The 20,043-nt window shown below is 38.2% G+C and overlaps 1 protein-coding gene across 1 annotated transcript in view; it reads left to right on the top strand.

Annotated features, from left to right (window-relative positions):
* Positions 1-7,006: 7,006 nt before the first annotated feature.
* Positions 7,007-20,043, top strand: part of LOC134748635 (alpha-mannosidase 2) — a 30,656-nt gene continuing 17,619 nt past the window's right edge. The window contains exons 1-13 of the mRNA XM_063683432.1: positions 7,007-7,175; positions 7,924-8,081; positions 8,566-8,886; positions 9,671-9,818; positions 10,633-10,807; positions 11,902-12,203; positions 12,946-13,031; positions 13,409-13,509; positions 14,252-14,429; positions 16,165-16,349; positions 16,538-16,616; positions 18,394-18,488; positions 19,454-19,718. Coding sequence (XP_063539502.1) covers positions 7,947-8,081; positions 8,566-8,886; positions 9,671-9,818; positions 10,633-10,807; positions 11,902-12,203; positions 12,946-13,031; positions 13,409-13,509; positions 14,252-14,429; positions 16,165-16,349; positions 16,538-16,616; positions 18,394-18,488; positions 19,454-19,718 — 2,070 coding nt within the window. The 5' untranslated portion in view covers positions 7,007-7,175; positions 7,924-7,946. The remainder of the gene's footprint in view (positions 7,176-7,923; positions 8,082-8,565; positions 8,887-9,670; positions 9,819-10,632; positions 10,808-11,901; positions 12,204-12,945; positions 13,032-13,408; positions 13,510-14,251; positions 14,430-16,164; positions 16,350-16,537; positions 16,617-18,393; positions 18,489-19,453; positions 19,719-20,043) is intronic.

Here is a 20,043-nt window from a genome sequence, read left to right as displayed (position 1 = left end):
CTATTTTAATCTTTCGTTCAAAAAGTTCGGAAACCCCTGATAGGATTTTTTATATCACGTCGTTGGCAAACAAGCATATCGCCCACCTGATGATAAGCGGTCACCGTATCCTACGGACGCCTGCAACTCCAGGGGGGGATTACATGCGCGTTGCCAACCCTAAAATATTATATCTGTGCGAGTTTTGCTTGGCATCAAGGTTTATGACTATGACCCGCGTTTGTTGCATTGTGTCAAAGCGGAAGTGTGCTTATTTTTCAAGATAGGTTATTTTGTGCTTTCTAGGGTCATATCATATATTTGCAGGTACAATTAAATCTGCCCAGCTACCGCACTTAAAGAACAAAAGACGTTAGTAATATCCTCATTAACTGCGTTACACAACCCGCGACGGTCGCCACCCACGACCAGCGTTATTAGGACACGCTCTCATTCCACACATCCTGGGGAAGCGTGGTCACTTGCGTCAGCCGAGGACCTCGGGCTTGTGACTAGAGAAACTTGACAGAGTGACGGCGTCTTGCTGTAAGATTATTGCGGAGCGCAGAATCTGTGTACCGTGTACCTAATTGGTTTTCTTTTTTTGACAACAGAGGGGCTATCTTTCTGTCAAATTCTAAGTCACGTAAAGCATCTTCTGTTTCGTACAATAGGTACTAATTTGAAAGAAGTGGGTAGAGCCCCTCTTAAATTCTGATTTTATGCTAACATTTATTTATTTATTTTAAACTTTATTGCACAATTAAAAACAAGTACAAATGGCGGACTTAATGCCTCAAGGCATTCTCTAGCCGTCAACCATAGGGCAAAACAGAAATTCTCGAATGTGGGTGCAGTGTTAAAAATAATTCAGAAAACATAACTATACTCGTACCTAAGCTATTTTGGACATTGACAACATTATTTACAATGTTACACAAATAACATTCGCGTCACACAAAGACTTGCGAAGATTAGCACGCACTCGCGTAGACAACGGAAGGATATAAGAGATGGATCAGCAGGATGGCGGTAATGTGTGCATGTAATATTCGAAATTGCTTATTTATTTCATAATGTTCGGTTATAGGTATGATATAGGTATGTATGTATGGTCTTAATTTCTCACCGATTACCATGCCAGCAACAACTAAGTGCATCGATTTTATCTTTTGTAAAAACTTGCTTTTTTTGTATATGCCTAACTCACTACTTGGGTCCCACTGGGCAGGCCAGAAAAAAAAACGCATGCTTACGCTCGATAGTAGTATTGTTATTTTACAGCAGAATTTGTAGCAGCTGCTCTATCAAGTTGCTTTACTCGCATGCCTCAGTCTAGTCCGCGCAGACGATTTGTCAGACGCTCGCTACCGAGATATATGGTCTGGTACTTTGTCAGTTTGTCACCTTCGTATTGCGATGAAGGGTTTGCAGCGATAAATCCAATGCAATTTGTCCAAGACAAGTGACCTTCTCTGGATAAGTATTGGTTTATTTATGTGCTAGATCTGTACAGGAGACTTCCATCAATTTTGATGACGTCAATCATAACCTTTTTTATAGATTTATGCGAGTAACGACCTCAAGACATAACTGATACGTTATATGTTCGATTTTCGTATATTATTTTATGTTGAAAGATTGGGTTAAGGTCTGACAAATTATGGGTTTCCTCCTTTGTAATCCACGATATGGCTTTTCTATTATTTTGTTTGATCTGAACAGCGAGGTATTGGTGATTATAATTGTTTTTAGGGTTCCGTACCCAAAGGGTAAAAACGGGACCCTATTACTAAGACTCCACTGTCCGTCTGTCTGTCACCAGGTTGTAACTCATGAACCGTGATAGCTATTAGGCAGTTGAAATTTTCACAGATGATGTATTTCTGTTGCCGCTATAACAACAAATACTAAAAACAGAATAAAATAAATATTTAAGGGGGGCTTCCATACAACAAACGTGATTTTTTGCCGTTTTTTGGGTAATGGTACGGAACCCTTCGTGCGCGAGTCCGACTTGCCCTTGGCCGGTTTTTTTTCTCGTTTTGCCAAGCCGTGATCAGTTACAAAAAATAGCATTGAATCCTTTTCCCCTAATGACGTCCAATTGTGTAAAATATTTTCCAAAACGTCAATTTCCAGGGAGGATAGGGGAAATGGGGAATACGTTTGTATAGAGTTGTCCACTTTTGTCTTAATGACTCCGCTAAAAACGAATGGGCTTCCACATAATTTCCTGAAAAGGCTTCATTTCCTGTGCCTATTTCACTCATAGCTTCAGTATCCTAATTTGAGGAATTTCACACGCGGTTAGAGTCCGAAATTGATGATAGGATTAACTATTGTTGTGTCATGTCCGTCATTAATTACGACGGAAATTCGGATATTTAGGGAGGTTAATTGGTTCGGAAAATTAGGGAAGCTTTTAACCAACTCATGTAATAGGACCTAGTGCGCTTATGCACCAGACGGTTTAAAAAAAAGTCACATACAGGAAAGACGGCATATCGATTAAAGTCACGATTATAATAAACAATTCAGCAAAGATTAAATTATACAACAAATCTCAAACAATTAAGCAAAGGTAAATGTAAATGTAATTGTATATGGAATTTTTATTCTAAAATAAATTATTTGAATTGAATTGAAAAGAGCCTTCAAGACAAGAGTTACAGGCGTTTGAAACTCCCATAGGAATCGCACTCTAGTCAACTAATATTACACTGATGGGTATATTCTTTTTGTCCCGACTTATCGTACAATGTACCCTATCTCCCTAAGTCTTATCACAACGCCGCCCTAAGCTTCATAAGTCATAAGTTTTTTTTAACTTCGCGTCAGGAACACAAGACTGTACCAACTAAGAAGGTAGCAGTCGTCTTCTTTAACTGGAGATCAAAGTTGGGTTGCTTCAAAAATGAGCAAGTCGTTATTCTGTACCTACCCTAGCTTTTTTGAATTTATTTCATTATGCGAAAAACAAGACAACCTTTCAACAGAAACTGCGCAAAGTGCCTTTAGAAACGCGCATGAGGATACAGAATTCTTTTGTACATCTACATCCACTAACGACTGAAAAATGAGGTGGTTATTCAGCGAGTGCCATTCATTAAATCCATGCATAATGTGGATTCACAATGCCGGGATGGGCGAGGACGTACCATTCATCCATTGCCAATGTGACTGACTAGTGACTCTATATTCATCAATTCGAATCATATCTGACCTTACGTTTGCAAATGGAGGGTTTTGTGACCCGTTAAATAGTTACGTACGTTAGTGATGTTGATTGATTGCCTACAGCTGTAACAATTATCGACATTGTTGCCTTGCTGTAGTTCTAGTGCGTGTGTCAAATTAGGTATGACTGGAATTAGGTTTGCCTATGACTGGAAAAAACATGTACTCAGTGTAAAACTTTAATACCTGGCCACAGTTCTGTTTGTCTTCGCAATTATACCTTCAAATTTGGTTAAGGTACAATGGATAAAAAAAGGACATATTCGAATTATGATATTTTCTTAGCACTAGGATTCGAGATCGAGATCTAACCACCGCCGGGATATCGCCGTGTGATGAATCGATTGCACAAATTTGTTTTCAGAGCAATCTTTTTCGAAAAGTACGATTATTTCTATAATTACTATTAAAAGCTTAAGAGTTTCATATAGAGTATATAGAGTATAGACCATATTTGATAAAATAAGCTGGTTTAATTTATTCAAAGTGTTAGTGGTGTTAGTTACTATAACTGTTCCAAATTTTAGGTGTCTGTCAAAAGCCTCAGAGAAAAACGCATTTAACCGATTTGCCATACCGAAATGATCCCGTATTTTGTACGAAGCACTAAAAGTTTGAAAAAACTATACCTAACTATTCGCAAGGACCCTTGGAAGACAGAACCACAGTCTATAGAAAAAAATCCCGTTGCCTATAAACTCCTAAACGTCTCAGTTGCCGCGGATGCTGTGCTAACCTTGACGGCGATGAGCGGTTCTTCCAGCTCTGTCCTTTGACACAAATACGGATGTGCTCAATTGGCCCGCCCGTTATCGAACCGCGCTAAACACGGCGCAAGGCTGCGCTAGGGTCTTCCGACCAGATAGTCTAGCCCGGGGGTCTCTTTACACCTGCAATTGCTCTTCAAGACACCCAAACAATTAACACTTAGAGAACTTAGAGCAGTCAAATCAACGTTTGTGGCTCTTTACGGTTTCAAATTCTAGCGATTTATACTGTAGTTTGCTCTGCTCTTTCAATATTTGTATTTTTTTGGTGCCCCCTAGACGTGGTGCCCTAAGCAACTGCTTAATTTACTTGTTAGTTAATTCAGAATGTTTGGCTAGGGCTAAAATAGAAAGACGTTGTGATCGGATTGGCGTCCCCTAAGATGTACAAAAAAGGCAATTACTGTGTAATAAACAATCCAGAATAATCTATTCCATAGTAGTATAGTCTTGTTTTTTTTTGCAGTTCATGCAAGTACTTCTGTTTGAAGAACTCTTTTATAAAAAAAACAACCCTTTTATCATTTTCATCTTAGCATTTATTCCGATTGCATTTCAGTTAACAACAAAGCATCAGAGCCTGTTTATGATAGCAGTAGACAAGCCGAGTTTGTGGTGTCATAGCAGTGGTCGACTGGCACAGGTAGTTTGCCTTAAGGCATTAAGTCCGCCATTTGTACATATTATTTTATAAGCAAAATAGTGTAAATAAATAGTCAATATATTGTTGATTTTATAGTAAACAGTGGACCATAATTCAATGGCGGGGATTTTATAACAAGCTTTTAATATAAATGACAAAATTACCCCTACATGTTTTAAGTCGAAGAATGTATTTTTAATGTTGTTGATAATAATAAAACTACTAACATAGAGCAAGGGTCTCTGAGCTTTAAGCCCCAGAGCCACAGGCAAGTCTCCTCTTCTCAGTGGCCCTTTCGTTTTGAATTAGGCTTTTTCTAAAGGTCATCACTACATAGTATAAAACAAAGTCGCTTTTCGCTGTCTGTCTGTCCGTCTGTCCCTATCTATGCTTAGATCTTTAAAACTACGCAACGGATTTTGATGCGGTTTATTTTTAATAGATAGAGTATATCATGAGGAAGGTTTATATGCATAATTTGTAAAGGTTTCTGGCATAGAGTATTGATTAATAGAGTCTGTTTAAGCTAACTTTGCACCAATATGAACAGAACAAAGTGACGGAGTGTCATTATAAACATAATATTTTTATAGAAATTTGACAGTGCCATACTTTGTTTGTGACATTGCAAAGTTGGCTTTGTCCGGCTCTATAAGGGTATTGATTGATAGACAATTTTCATAAATACAATAATTCATTACAACATACAAACAAAAAATATTGTACAGTTTGTTTGCAGTATAATTATGTAATGCACTGGGTGCATCACAGATTTAATATATACACTAGATGACGCAAATACCACGATTTGTATTGAAAACAAGCGTGCCGACTTTTGCATATAAAATTTACGCATAATATAATTTTAAAATTATCTGTGATAGGAAATATGTTCTTGCCTTTGGGTGCTTGCAATTTTCGGGCTGTTGCAGTTAATTATCATGCAATGAAGCATTTTTTAAGTTTTCACGGACGTCCGGCTGCAACAACCGGCGGCTTGGACTGTAAAGAGCAATAGTCAACCTCGACACTTGGTCGGGGTTCGGACACACATAGTAGATGCATTTGCGTCTTCTATGGTATATTTATTTCTGTGGGCTGCATGACGTAGATTGAACTAACAAGATGTTTATTGTTTAAAATACAATGCAAAAATTTTATGGCTTGTTTGTGCAAAATTGTAAATTAAATATTTTGCCTTACCAAGTAATATTTTTTATAAAGCCTTTTTTATAAAGTCTGATAAGAAATGGTAAGTTATCACAGAATTTGAAAATTCTTGTTTATGTAGGAGGTTAAACAGTATGTCTACACAAGCAGAGTTCTTTATATTAAACTTAATTTTAATTTCTACATTCAATGTATAAAATATTTGTTGCCTACGATTAAAGTTTTTTGAGAAGCCAGTCAGTAGACTGAACTTAAAGAGTAAAAGAGGCATATTTACGAGTAACTTATTATTCGAATAAGTTAAATTCAAATACCGGCCGTCCATATTATAATGCCTACTTTGTGAATTAAAATCAACTATAAAGTCATTGATTTCGCTAAAAAAAATGTATCATACAGATGCATTGTTCAATGGTCTATCTGTTTAACGTCGGATAATTCAATCTTTGTGTGATAATAGTCAAATAATTCAATTCCAACTGGACACCTACCAGGGCGTGGTCTTTTCTATTAAGATACATTATAAAAGAGCTATAAAAGTCCTAGAAAAAAAGTTATCATACAAAACACATCACATTGCGTAAAATGCATCAAGATTCTAGATAATTATAGAAAGAAAATAAGGAAAAAACGAAGAAATATTCAGTACTCACGTCAAGAGACTCCTTCGACGCCATCTTTCACAAACAATTTGACGTTTGAATCAAAATCGATAACAAAGCACAGTGCGTTTTATTATGGAAACTTGTTCGAAATCTTCGAAAAAGTCTCAATAAAATTGTAATTTCTGCTAAGTATTGTTCAAACATACACAGTTTAATTAACAAGCGTAATCGTAAGCGTATCGTATAACTATTTTATAATTATTCGTTACAAATCGAACTTCTCCCTAAAATAACTAAGGTCGAGTATTCACGGGCACGGACTTGGTACAGACCGTTATTATGGTCGTACACCATCGCACCGCACGAATGTCATTATGCGACGCACCCATACGTAAGAGCGACAAAGAGATATCGCTTTCTCGCTCTTACTTATGGATGCGTCTCACACTGACCTTGGTGCGGTGCGACGGTGTGTTATGTGGCAGCCATGTGGCAACACGGTGGCAACAAGGTAGTACGTGAATGGAAGGCCTTAACTTAATAAAAGTAACATATGTCAAAACAATTTTGTCTCTGGGAAACTTCAAATTGACAGTGTTGCGTCGAGTGGACGATAGATTATTTGGCTCAATTCTTGCTTTATTTTTACTGCAATGAAATAAGAATATCATTTTCCTTTAAGGTGTATGTCTAAAGCATCGTTAATACTAAGCGTTTAAAATGTAAATGTGTCTTTGTAGTTAAGTGTACAGATCAAGTTATCATCAAAGAGTAAGTTTTCGTATTGTTAATTAATTTTTAACTTTAGTCGTTCCAGCCGCTTGTTATCAGTTGTAATAACAAACTGTAATTGAATGATTTACGTTCATGTCGCTCTTGCAAAAATCTGTTTCTTTATAGGTCTTAAAAAGTCACCAGTCGTGTAAAATCAATATTAGTAAACTCGGTCGCGTTATTGTTTTATGTTATTGGTTTGAAAACCGTAAATAATTTCGTGCCGGCGTGTCTTTTAATCATTGGGAGTGTAAACAATGCATTCAAAGATGTACTAGTTGCGAGTGGAATGTAATTTATGATGTAAATATTCGTGAAATGACATGCACGAAAATGCAGTTATTTATTTTACTGCTGTTTCGCAGTTAAAAAATGATCAGTGTTATTGCAATTATAGTAAGAAATCCAGTAGGTCAAGGACATATTGATAAAATTGGAAGGTAATTTTTTCAATAAAGTAAAAATATGTTCTGACTTATTTTCATCTATTTTTTTTTTTGTTTGATGTAGATAAGTTGTAAGTTAGTCATGCCTTTATTTTTTCATGTAAATGTCTGGTTACAGTAAATTATAATTGCTTACATGTATGTACATATCAGGTTTTCCAGTAACAATTTTTTCAATACATGCATACACCCATATCGGGTAATAAGTACATTATATCAATAATTCCTATATTACAAATTAGGTTTTCTATAAGCAAAGTTATGGTACATAACTTTTATAGCAAATGTAATGTTTTTAGGTGTGTAGTACAGTAAATAGTTCATGATGAGTATCAGACGGCTGTCAACTGTGTTCTGGGCGACGTGCATCATGGCGTTCATATTCATCCTGTATGTGGTGACGGACCTGAGCTTCAAGCTGCCGAGCATCAAACCAGCTATGCAGGAACTTGATGATGTAAGTTTTAGTTATATTTGAACCCTCGTCTTGGGTTTGCATTATACCAGATAAACAAAATTCTCGGGATATGATGTCAATAGTGTAGCATAAACATTGTCAATTGCATAGCTCTTATACTTTAGATTTTATTCATATCTAAAAAAAAAACGATTTCGTCACTGACTCACTCACTCCCTCACTGATGATCATCAAAATCTTTAGGGTACTTCCTCAAGTCCTAGGGAAATGAAATTTGGTATGTGAGACTTACTCGTACACAAACAACAAAAAAAATCAAAAACTTGTAGTTTTTAGCCTCTAGGGGTGATTGGAATTTTGTCAGGAATCAATAACCGCTAACAATTATTTTAAAACGTGTTCTCTATTTTGTTTGAATTGTTATAGGAACAATTCTCAATTCATGGCTTTTTAACTTAAATATTTTTTCCATGACCGTGTTTTATATAGGCCCCTTGATATATTCTACTGTTTCTATTTTCAGAGCAAATGGTCCATGTTTGAATCTAAACTCCGCCACATAGAGGACGAATTAAACCAGCACCACGCAGTAGTGGGTGAGATCAAATCAGCCATGGATCAAATCGGGGAACATCCGGAGCTCGCCCAGCGTGTTGACCCACAGGAGAATGTTCTGCAAATACCAAAGCATAGGGGAAAAGAACAAGTGCCAAAACGTGCTGGAAAGGATAGGGAGATGAAGGAGTTTAAGGCGGTGGTCGCTGAGCCGCCTAAGATGAGGCCGAAGTTGAATGAGTCTGGTTGTCCCATACAGAAGCATGTCACGCCAAAAACGGATGTACAGGTATGATAATATATCAGTGACTGTTTTTTCAAAAGGGCTTTCTTTGTATGGTGTTCATAGAGAGATGAGCCCTTTTGAAAAGACTCTCCTCAATTATTTATTACTCAAGTAATAATGTATATAACATTTTTTGACATTGTTACCAGATATCCTTACTTAACCATTTGATCGCCAAACACGCGCACGGTAACAGTTTAATATGAACCTTCACGCATTCCAATAAGGTTTACGATGACGCATACAATACAATACAATACAAATGCTCTTTATTGCACACCTCATTACAGAAAACAATACAAATAATACAGAAAAGAAGAGGTTAAACAACATGCGGTCTTATCGCTAAAAAGCGATCTCTTCTAGACAACCTTTAGGTATCGGAAATTAATAAATTTATATCATGCCAGTAGATGTTAAAGATGCAGTAAAAGAAATCTAGCACAGAAAAAACACAAAACAAAAGAATATACCATACATATTATACCATAAATGGTTGACTGGTAGAGAATGCCTCCGCCACTTGTACTCTTTTTGTGTAAATTTGTGCAATAAAGTTTAAATACATAAATATAAAAATAAAATACAATATGTATATACATATAAAAAATAAACGTAAAAATGCCAGCTATAAGGAGAAGGAAGCAGATAAAAGTATTACGGAGCAGATAAAAACTGAAGTAATATATAACAGAAGGTATTTAATCTATACAATCATGTTTGTTGTTTACCATAGGTAATGTGATTAACGTGTAATACATTTGGCTGACTTTTACACTTGTTTCAGATGTTATCAATGTATGATAGAATAATATTCGACAACGAGGACGGCGGCGTGTGGAAGCAGGGCTGGAAAATCGAATACGACGACAAGCAATGGAGCCAGAAGAACAAGCTCAAAGTGTTCATCGTGCCGCACTCACATAACGATCCAGGTATGCTAGCCGGGTCCACACAGAGCGAGCATACGCGCGAGGCAATTTCCTCGCGCACAAAACGGCTGCAGACGTGCCTCGCGCGCACCGCCTCGGCCGAGACACGTCTACACTGGCCGTTTTGTGCGCGAGGAAGTTTCCTCGCGCGTATGCTTGCTATGTGTGGACCCGGCTAATAATGTATGCCCCTAGTGACTACTTGTCTTTCTAATTAATACAGTTGGATAGATACAGGTAGTCGACCTTATGCGCTAGTAGTGTTTATGAGAGGTGGCTATTTTAAGAAAATTTCTGAAGAAATATTTAATCCCCACAACCTGTACAATTTTTTATGTCATGAAATTGCCACGATTTTTTAGGGTTCCGTACCCAAAGGGTAAAAACGGGACCCTATACTAAGACTCCGCTGTCCGTCTATCTGTCTGTCGCCAGGCTGTATCTCATGAACCGTGATAGCTAGACAGTTGAAATTTTCACAGATGATGTATTCCTGTTGCCGCTATAACAACAAATACTAAAAAGTACGGAACCCTCGGTGCGCGAGTCCAACTCGCACTTGGCCGGTTTTTTTTAGATAACTTTGTAAACCAGTCTTAGTTTAGTAAGTAAATGGTTCCCACACTTTTTTGAATTTGATACTAAAATGTCGTCTCTAAAGAAAAAAAAAAAGCTTTAGTGGTAACTATTTGAGAAACACTCTTCTCGATAAGTAAGATAAAGTAATAATGATAAATATCGAGTCTGAGTCTGATGCAAAAAGCATTAATTCTGAAGGTAGTTAATTACATTACTGATGATTAATAAAACTTTACAGGGTGGCTGAAAACCTTCGAGAACTATTACAAGACGCAGACCCGCGCGATATTCACCAACATGGTGGAAAAGATGGCGGCCGGCGTCGGGCGCAAGTTCATCTGGGCGGAAACCAGTTTCCTTGCCTTGTGGTGGGACAACGACGCCTCAGATAAGGAGAAGGATATATTTAGGGGGTGAGATATATTAAGGTTATTACTTACTAGCGACCCGCCCCGGCTTCGCACGGGTGCAATGCTGATGCTTATTATACATATAAACCTTCCTCTTGAATCACTCTATTTATTTAAATAAACCGCATCAAAATCCGTTGCGTAGTTTTAAAGATCTAAGCATACATAGGGACAGACAGCAGGAAGCAGGGCTCGGAACCGGTTTTTTTTTTCAAAACCCCTAAATAGCCCAATATTTTTAATTATTTTATGCTCTTTACGTAGGACTGAATCATGTATTTTGGTAACAACTTCGTATTATTAGATTGTCCCATTAAAAATTAAATAATAAACCAAAGAACGAATAAGAACGTTATTAATATCGGTATTTTTTGTATGAAGAAATAACCGGTTCCGAGCCTTGGCAAGAAGCGACTTTGTTTTATTATAGTATGTAGTAATTTCGTAAACGCGGTAATTCCGTAAATAAATGATTTTCTGAATTAATTAATACTGGTGTATTGATAACATTAGTTAGCTAGTTACACTGCCATTAGCTCCGGTCGCTGTCAGTAAGTGAATTTGTGCTAAAATGTAATTACCGCGTCAACTGCTATTTGTGTAGGAAAAACATTTATGTATTTAACACGGATTGTTTTCTAAGTATATCTAATTGAACAAAAACGGTACCAGTTATGGAAAAAGTTATAACTTCTATCTTTCGAGTTCAGCCACGAACATTACTGTCAACTCGCCCAAAAACCTTATAGTGTACAACTTACAGCTCTTTCCCACTGACGTCCAGTTTTCTGCGGGTACGGTTTTCTACAGGATCCCGTTTTAGTAGTATAAGTGCTAATATAGTAACGTTCACACGAGAATTCCGTTTGCTGAACACTGCACGCTACTACTAAAAACGGGATCCTGGAGAAAACCGTACCCGCAGAAAACTGGACGTCAGTGGGAATGAGCTCTTACGTTTTAAATCAAATTGTATTCTTTACGTTAATATGTAGTTAATCAAGTTAAGTTTTGTTTATTAATAACTGGAAAACCGTAAAATTGAAAAATGTGTACACAATGTGCTTCAGAATAAAATTCATTATTCTCTCTTTCAGCCTCCTAAAATCCGGCCAAATCGAGATCGTAACCGGCGGCTGGGTGATGAATGACGAAGCCAACTCCCATTGGCTCTCCATCATCCAGCAACTCACCACGGGCCACCAATGGTTGCTTCACAACCTTAACTACACGCCGAGAAACGCGTGGTCTATAGACCCGTTCGGATATTCGAGTTCACAACCTTATTTGCTCAAGTTGGCTGGGTTTGAGAACTCTATTATTCAGAGAGTGCATTATAGAGTGAAGAAGGAGCTGGCCCAGAATAGGCAGTTGGAGTTTAAGTGGAGACAGTTGTGGGGTGAGTTTAAATTGTCATTTTACTAAAACCTCTGAATTTTACATGACATCTTGAAACTAGTCAGGTATGAATGTTAAACTAAAAATCAACCACTGGTTATCAACAAGTTGACAAGCTTTATCTCATGTAAGTAGTTAAATTAGAAGTCCGTTCAAGTAGTAGTACTAATCTCTAAACCATACAAGAAATTTGGCCGTCAGAAAATCAATGGTATTAAAAACTAGAAATTAGAATTGAATGTATTTCGTTTTAAAATCGAACGAAACAAAGCCAAAGCAATTCTGCCCCATTTAATTATGATTTAAAATTCATTGGATGTTATTTGTACTAGCATTGGGACCGTGGGACGCTAGAGCATAAAGTTTAATAATAAGGTGCAATTTTGGCTATATTGTGGATAACAGAATTCAATATTTTAGTCCAATGTGCATTGCGTCTCACTCTCTCACTAAGCTAAATGTGAGATGCAAATTCACGTTTTACAGGCGGAATACCATGCTAAGATGTAGTCGTGCCCCCAAGTTCTTAAAATAAATATTTTAACTTTTAAGTGTTTTCGGCAGTTTTTATAGTAACTCGTGTTTTGCGGAAATCACTTATCAGTGAAGTGGAATTGCTTATGAAGACCGCAACCGCACAATGATGGCATATTAAAATGTTTGTAATAGATTAGTTTTTGTTAATGGTAATGTAACGTGTAAAGAAACTTGATATAGTGAATAAATTTTTATATTCATTTCAGATGGCGTTGGTAAGACTGATATGTTTACTCACATGATGCCTTTCTACTCCTACGACGTTCCTCATTCTTGCGGACCTGATCCCAAGGTACTCTATTTTATTCGTATTTACCCGTAGAGAGTTGCAGCATAATTACAATACGCCACGTTGTAGTATTGTTAAGCATATTATCTCCATATTTTATTGACCGAGCGTCAGCGAAGGTCTCCATTTCAGCTTGGGCAGAAATACATTTATCATTCGTTTTATTTCTCTCTATATGGGGCATTTTCTATGAAAAGGGACCTTATTGTCGATGACGCTTACGCCGCACAGCGTCGCGCGGCATTGTATTTATATCGGAGCATCGTTTATAATGGCGTAAGCGCCATAGACAATAAGGTCCCTTTTTATGGAAAATACCACATATGTATGAATCAGTTAATTTATTGCCATTATCTTTAAATATACTACTTAAATTGTAGGTTTGCTGCCAGTTCGATTTCAAACGACTGCCAGGAAATGGCGTCACTTGCCCGTGGGGCACGGCGCCCAGGAAGATTATACAAAAGAACGTCCATGAGAGGTATGATTGTTATTGACATTATTGGCAATTTTAATGCAAACTAACTTTCGTTAAGCGAGGGTGGACCAAAATGTAATTTATTTTATGTCAGATGTCAGCAATTGTTTTATTTATTTGCATGTGCAATACGGCATAACTTCTTGTCAAAATGTTTCTAGGTCAACGGGTTTAGATTTTTTGAATTCTGATTTTTGCATTAGATTTAGATATGCGGCATAAACTGACATCCTTTGACGGTGGGAAGTTCTTCCAACGTCAACCACGACACAACACAATGTATGTTGGACTACTTTACGCATCTCAATATGCTCAACTTCAAACTCAGATAAATCCAACTGTCATATTTTGTGATTTTGGTATTAGGGAAAGGTAATAGGAATGGATTTATCCAAGTTTGAATGAAAAACTTAAATTATTTGGCTGAATGGAACTATCATTGCCATGTTGAAGGTCGTAAACAGAAAAAATTAAAAAGTAAAACCGGCCCCCGGTAATTCATCTTAAATTGCAACCGTGTGAGTTTTTTGTGTTAAATGAGTTATTGTGATTAATTTTTGTAATGTATTTATCATCTCTAATCATATCATTTGGGTTCAAGGTAATAATAGGTAGTAATAGGGTAGATATTTCCCAAGAGGGTCGAATGGATTTATCCAAGTTTGAAGTAAACGACACATATATTATTTTATCTATTTGTGTCTGCAAGTAATGAGCAGTGTTAAATCACATTTCCTTGTTCTAGGTCGCAACTGATCTTAGATCAGTGGCGGAAGAAGGCCCAGCTTTACCGCAGTAACGTAGTGTTGTTCCCACTCGGTGACGATTTCCGTTACGACCGCTCCAACGAGTGGGACAACCAGTATCAGAACTACGAGATGATTATAGACTATATTAATAATAACGAGGCATGGAACGCGGAGGTGAGTGCTACATACAAGCTTTTATTTAACTTACAATGTATGTAAAAAAGGGATGATGGAAGACAAAAAATGAGATGGGAAGACGAGTTCAGACAGGTGGCTGGAGCCTTCTGGAGAAGACAGGCTCTGGACAGGGACTCGTGGAGGAATATGGGAGAGGCCTATGCCAAGGGCAACCAGACAAGACGTCTGCGGAGAAAGGCTAGCAGTAAGTAAGTAAGTAAGTAAGTATGTATGTATGTTCGGGTCAAATCATGCAAGCAAAATTAGATCCATTTCCCAATATTCGATGTCTATGTAAGTTGGGTGACAATGCGATATTATTGTACCAGCGAGCTGATCTGATGATGGAGACAGAAGATGGCCATAGGAACTCTATGATAAAGCAACGAATTGTCTCGATGAGTATAAGTTTCTATCATCGCCGTCGGCAGGGTGTTCATCCTCACACTCTAGAACCTAACTGGTCGCGTACTTTGCGGTTTAAGAGGAATTTCCTCCCGCGGATGCTCCGGCTGTAGAACTCTCTTCCGAGGTTTTCCCGAATGTCTACAGTATGGGGTTCTTCAAAAAAGGGGTACAGGATTTTAAAAGGTCGGCAACGCGCATATAACACCTCTGGAGTTGCAGGCGTCCATAGGCTACGGTGACTGCTTACCATCAGGCGGGCCGTATGCTTGTTTGCCACCGACGTGGTATTAAAGAAAAGTTGCCTGTTGACAGAAAAGTACAGTCAGCGTTAAAAGTTTGTAACAAAAATGATATATTTGACAAAACTGGTTTTCTCTTTTGCTCCAAGTTATAACCAGTGTCAGAGGTAGAAGAAATCTTATCTTTTATAGTTATACCACAAGAAGAAGGTATCTCAACTGTGCTGGTCACGGGTGGCTGGCTCAACTTGGCGACGATTTCCACTACGACCGCTCCATATTTTTTTTCACTAGAATAGAAGAACATAATTATAGTCCTCCTCATCGATTTCGATGACGGATATGTTATATATGTAGGTTTGGCTGATCAGTTATTGGTTTTACAAGAGGGCAAATTTTGCCACCTAGTGAAACACAAAAAATTTCACCACACCAACGCAAGGAAAATACTATCTGTAAAATATCAAATAAAATCAAACCAAACAATTAAAAATTAATGGTATTAAACATTTATCATTTAAAAGTCAATTCTACCAGCCTACATAAGGAAACAACTCAAAATTTGCCTTTGATCACTTTGCCACACATGTGGATAAAATGCAACTTTCTCATCAGTTTTTAAACCATCAAGAGAGCCTTTATCAGCTTGTGTAGTGAAAAAATCGGCCAAGTGAGAGTCGGACTCGTGCACGAAGGGTTCCGTACCATTACGCAAAAAACGGCAAACAAATCACGTTTGTTGTATGGGAGCCCCACTTAAATAATGATTTTATTCTGTTTTTAGTATTTATTGTTATAGCGGCAACAGAAATACATCATCTATGAAAATTTCAACTGTCTAGCTATCACGGTTCATGAGATACAGCCTGGTGACAGACAGATAGACGACACAGACACACACAACACACACACACACACAGACACAGGAGGAGGGGAGGGTGGAGACAGTGGAGTCTTAGTCATAGGGCCTCGTTTTTACACTTTGGGTATGGAAACCTAAAAATTACTATCATCTTCTTATATCGATATGATAAATACTAAACTAGTATTTTTGTTTATTTAAAGTTTGAATTCGCACTTTCCAGATACAATTCGGAACTCTCCAAGACTACTTCAAAGCTTTGCACGAAGAGATGAAGCTGTCGGACTTCCCCGTACTTTCTGGAGATTTCTTCACGTATGCGGATAGGAATGAGCACTACTGGAGCGGGTACTACACGTCGAGGCCGTTTTATAAGAACATGGACCGCGTCTTGTTAGCTTACGTCAGGTAAATAATAGTGGCTAGCTTGGTCTTATACCTTTTTACTAATTAAAGTGATTATGAAACTGTTTAAGGTCGGTGAAAGGTGTCTCTTTAGAGATTTTTTAAAAATTATGCATTGTTTTCGTGGGATAGAGTTGATTTTATTTACTTTTATTGCATGGAAGTTAAAGTATAGATGTTAATGATTACAGGGCAGCGGACATAATAACGGCACAAGCGACATCATCCAACTCAGTCACCTACATTATGTCGCTGTCTTTAAGAGACAAGGTAATCTAAAAGTAATTTCATTTGCATATTATTTAGCATTGTTTCATGTGTAACGAAGTCGAGATGTAACTAAAAATCCTTTCGGATAGCACGCCACGGTCTCGGATACAACTTCAAGAAAAGTGAGCTTTTCATGTTTAAGGCGGGTTTCAAGAAAACCGAAATACATACCACCACTAAAACTTGGAACTTGAAAATGTCACTCGGTTTAAGTATCTGGGGCACTAGGTCACCGTTTGCCGAAGCTCGCGTGGATGGCTTCCAAGCCATAATAAAGCCTTTCACGACCGGTTTGGCCTAGTGGGTAGCATAGAGTAACTTATACTAGAGCGGTACTGTCATAGTTCAAATTTTGTAACCCCAGTTTCACTGCCATCTGTCAACACACTTTAAAACTAAAAATAAATATTTATAAAAATACGATAAAATGTATTTAAATATGGATAAATGATTTTTTTATTTGCATTAATTATTTTTATATGATTTTGACCCATGTTCTTTCACTGGTATGCGTTAAAATTATAAATAACAAACGAAACAGTCAAAGCCCTCTATACGAGTGTAGTGGCGCCATCTGATCGAGAATCAAATTTTCGTGATTTTCGAGGCACGTTTTTTTCTTAGACTGTATCCATCTATTACGGAGTTATATCTATCTTTGTGGGTAGTGACCCTCCCTATGAAGCCGATGGTTCTGGGTTCGAATCCCGGTAAGCGCATTTATAAGAAAAATGGAACCATTTACCGCTTCTGGCAAGATTCGAACTTGCGACCTTTTGTAACACTAGAAGTCAGAAGCGTATTAATCTCTCCATTTCTTCCTTTTTGTTTCCACGCCTTAGGGAGGCTCATAGCGATATTTGCCGAAAATAAAAATTAGTTTGAAATTCTCATATCGCTTACTACGGCTATGTTCCGAATCACGCTCACAACGCTTACAGTGCTGGCTGCCGGTCCGAAAGTTAGTTAGCGCGCTCAAGGCCGCGTGAGTGCTGTTTTGTTTCGGACCGCCGGTCATGTCGAGCGTGTTTACTGTCAAATCATGTCAACGTCAACTGAATTTGAATTTTGTTCGTTAATCGTAGGCAAGGGCCTGACACTCTTTGATAGAGAAAGATAGTCTTATTGCGATTCCAATAAGAGGAAAGAGAAAATAGTGCCATGCTTTGTCCTTATCACCGACCGGGTTTTTTTTCATGGTCGGGTTATGGCAGCTTAGGTAGGAGGCGATGGCGAAATACCGAAATTTATAAGAGTGAAAAAGAAAAAGGATTATGTTGCCATGTATTAACCTGTCAATACATGAATATGTCTTTCTCTTACCCCTGGTCGCTCGGTTTCATGTCTATAACTACTATACTATGTCTATGATCGTAGGCTATGTTCCGAATCACGCTCACAGCGTGCTCACGATCGGACCGATTCACGCTCATAGCGCTTGTCATTGTCAAACGTCACCTTGACGTTTGCGCTCAAGGTGCTTACCGGACATTCTCCTCAGTGTGAAAGTCAAAACCGACATTGGCAAATTAACCCTGTGCAAAATTGCAGGGAGTAATAGCCACATAAGTAAAAAAAGGGTGCTTACGCCTGAGAGTGTGAGCACCGTGAGCGCCGTCCACTGACGTCATCAATGACGTCACGATATCTCATGTAAGCGCTGTGAGCGTGAATCGGTCCGATCGTGAGCATGCTGTGAGCGTAATTCGGAACATAGCCTACCTACAAGTATACGTCGATAGGACGTATTACGTATACGTATAGTACGTATTTATAGGTGGAGGCTGCGCGGCGCTCGCTGGCGCTGTTCCAGCACCACGACGGCGTCACCGGCACCTCGAGGGACGACGTGCGCGCCGACTATGCTGCCAAGTAAGTCACCCGCAAATATCCCTTTTCGCGGCAACGTGGCTTACAAGATACATATATACAGGGTGTTTCTGACCATGGGGCTTTAAATTCAGGGCTCGATTCTACTCGCTAAACTAAGCTACTTCTATTATGAGACTAACCCCATAATTGCGAAAAGAAACTTGGCTTTTTCTTACATTTTGGCTGATCAGACGTATCGACTTCGGCAAAGCCAAAAAAAGTTCGGCATTTTAGTTAGTCCCATAATGAAAGTAGCTCAGAGTAGCGAGTAGAATCGAGCCCTGAATTTAAAGCCCCATGGTCAGAAACACCCTGTATATATGTATCTTGTAAGCCACGTAGTTGTATAGGTACCCTCGTTTTGTATTTTTTATTGTAAATAATTATTTTGAGTGTCCAAAGCCTCAATAAAAACCAGATTTAAAAAAAAAATTCGCTTTTTCGCACCAGCGAGACGTGAAGACACTTTTCTTTTAAAGGCCGAGAATAGGAATGTCAATATACAGTGTAGGGAAAATGTATGGGCCCTGGAGAGAAAGTGCCTTAAAATTTTAAATTAGCTTATTTTACTTAAAGGAAACATTCTTTTATTTTTAAAAAGAAACAAAACTGCATTTAGTTTTTTATTTATTTAACTTGCAATGTAAGTATGTATGTAACTATGTTTGTACGGGTCAAATCTTGCAAGTTAAATTTGACCCACTTCCCGGTTTCCGATGAAGCTGAAAATTTGCATACATGAGTATGTAAGTCAGGTGACAATGCAATATTATGGTACCATCTAGCTGATCTGATGATGGAGACCATAAGAACTCTGATAAAACAACGCAACCTAATTGTGTTCCTAATTATGTTTGGGGTTTTAGAATGGTCTTGACGAGTATTAGTTGCCTGTGGAAATAAAAGTACAGGCAGCGATAAAAGCTTGTATCAAAAATGAAATTCTTGCCTAAAACTTATTTCAGAATGCTGACAGCTATCAAATACAGCCAATCCGCAATCCAACAAGCGGCCTACTTCCTCCTTAAACAGCCCGACATCCTCGACCAAACTCAAGAAGACGTGTTTTTCGATGTGGATGACATCTGGCGGCAGAAGGACGAGATTCCGTCGAGAATAACTATGACTCTGGACCCTCTCTCGTCTTCTAGGCGGGTGCTGCTGTATAACTCGCTGACGTTTAGACGCCAGCAGATATTGACTCTGTTCGTGTCTACGCCACATGTTGAGGTACGTTTTTTTTTGTTTTATATCCCGGACATTAAAATAACAGCTCTATTGCTCAACTAACTGTTTTCATTTTATAGATAGACACGTAATTATTGCAAATTTTTTAGTGTTTAAATTTCGCGCAAAAACGCTCCAAGCTGTCACGTGATCTTGATGACGTAACGATGTTGATAAACAAACTGCTGTCAGTGCCACCTCTGGTGGTGGACTTGGTGGTCCTTCACCACCAGGTTTGACAACTTGTCTTGTGCGTGTTTCTCACACCGTGACGTCACGTGTTCCGATTTGCGTTTGCAGTCACGTGATGCTGGGCATTACTTTAAAT

The sequence above is a fragment of the Cydia strobilella genome, chromosome 16 (assembly GCF_947568885.1).
Source record: "Cydia strobilella chromosome 16, ilCydStro3.1, whole genome shotgun sequence".
NCBI lineage: Eukaryota > Metazoa > Arthropoda > Insecta > Lepidoptera > Tortricidae > Cydia > Cydia strobilella.
Note: the sequence above shows the minus strand (reverse complement) of the source record. Positions and strands in the feature narration are given on the sequence as shown.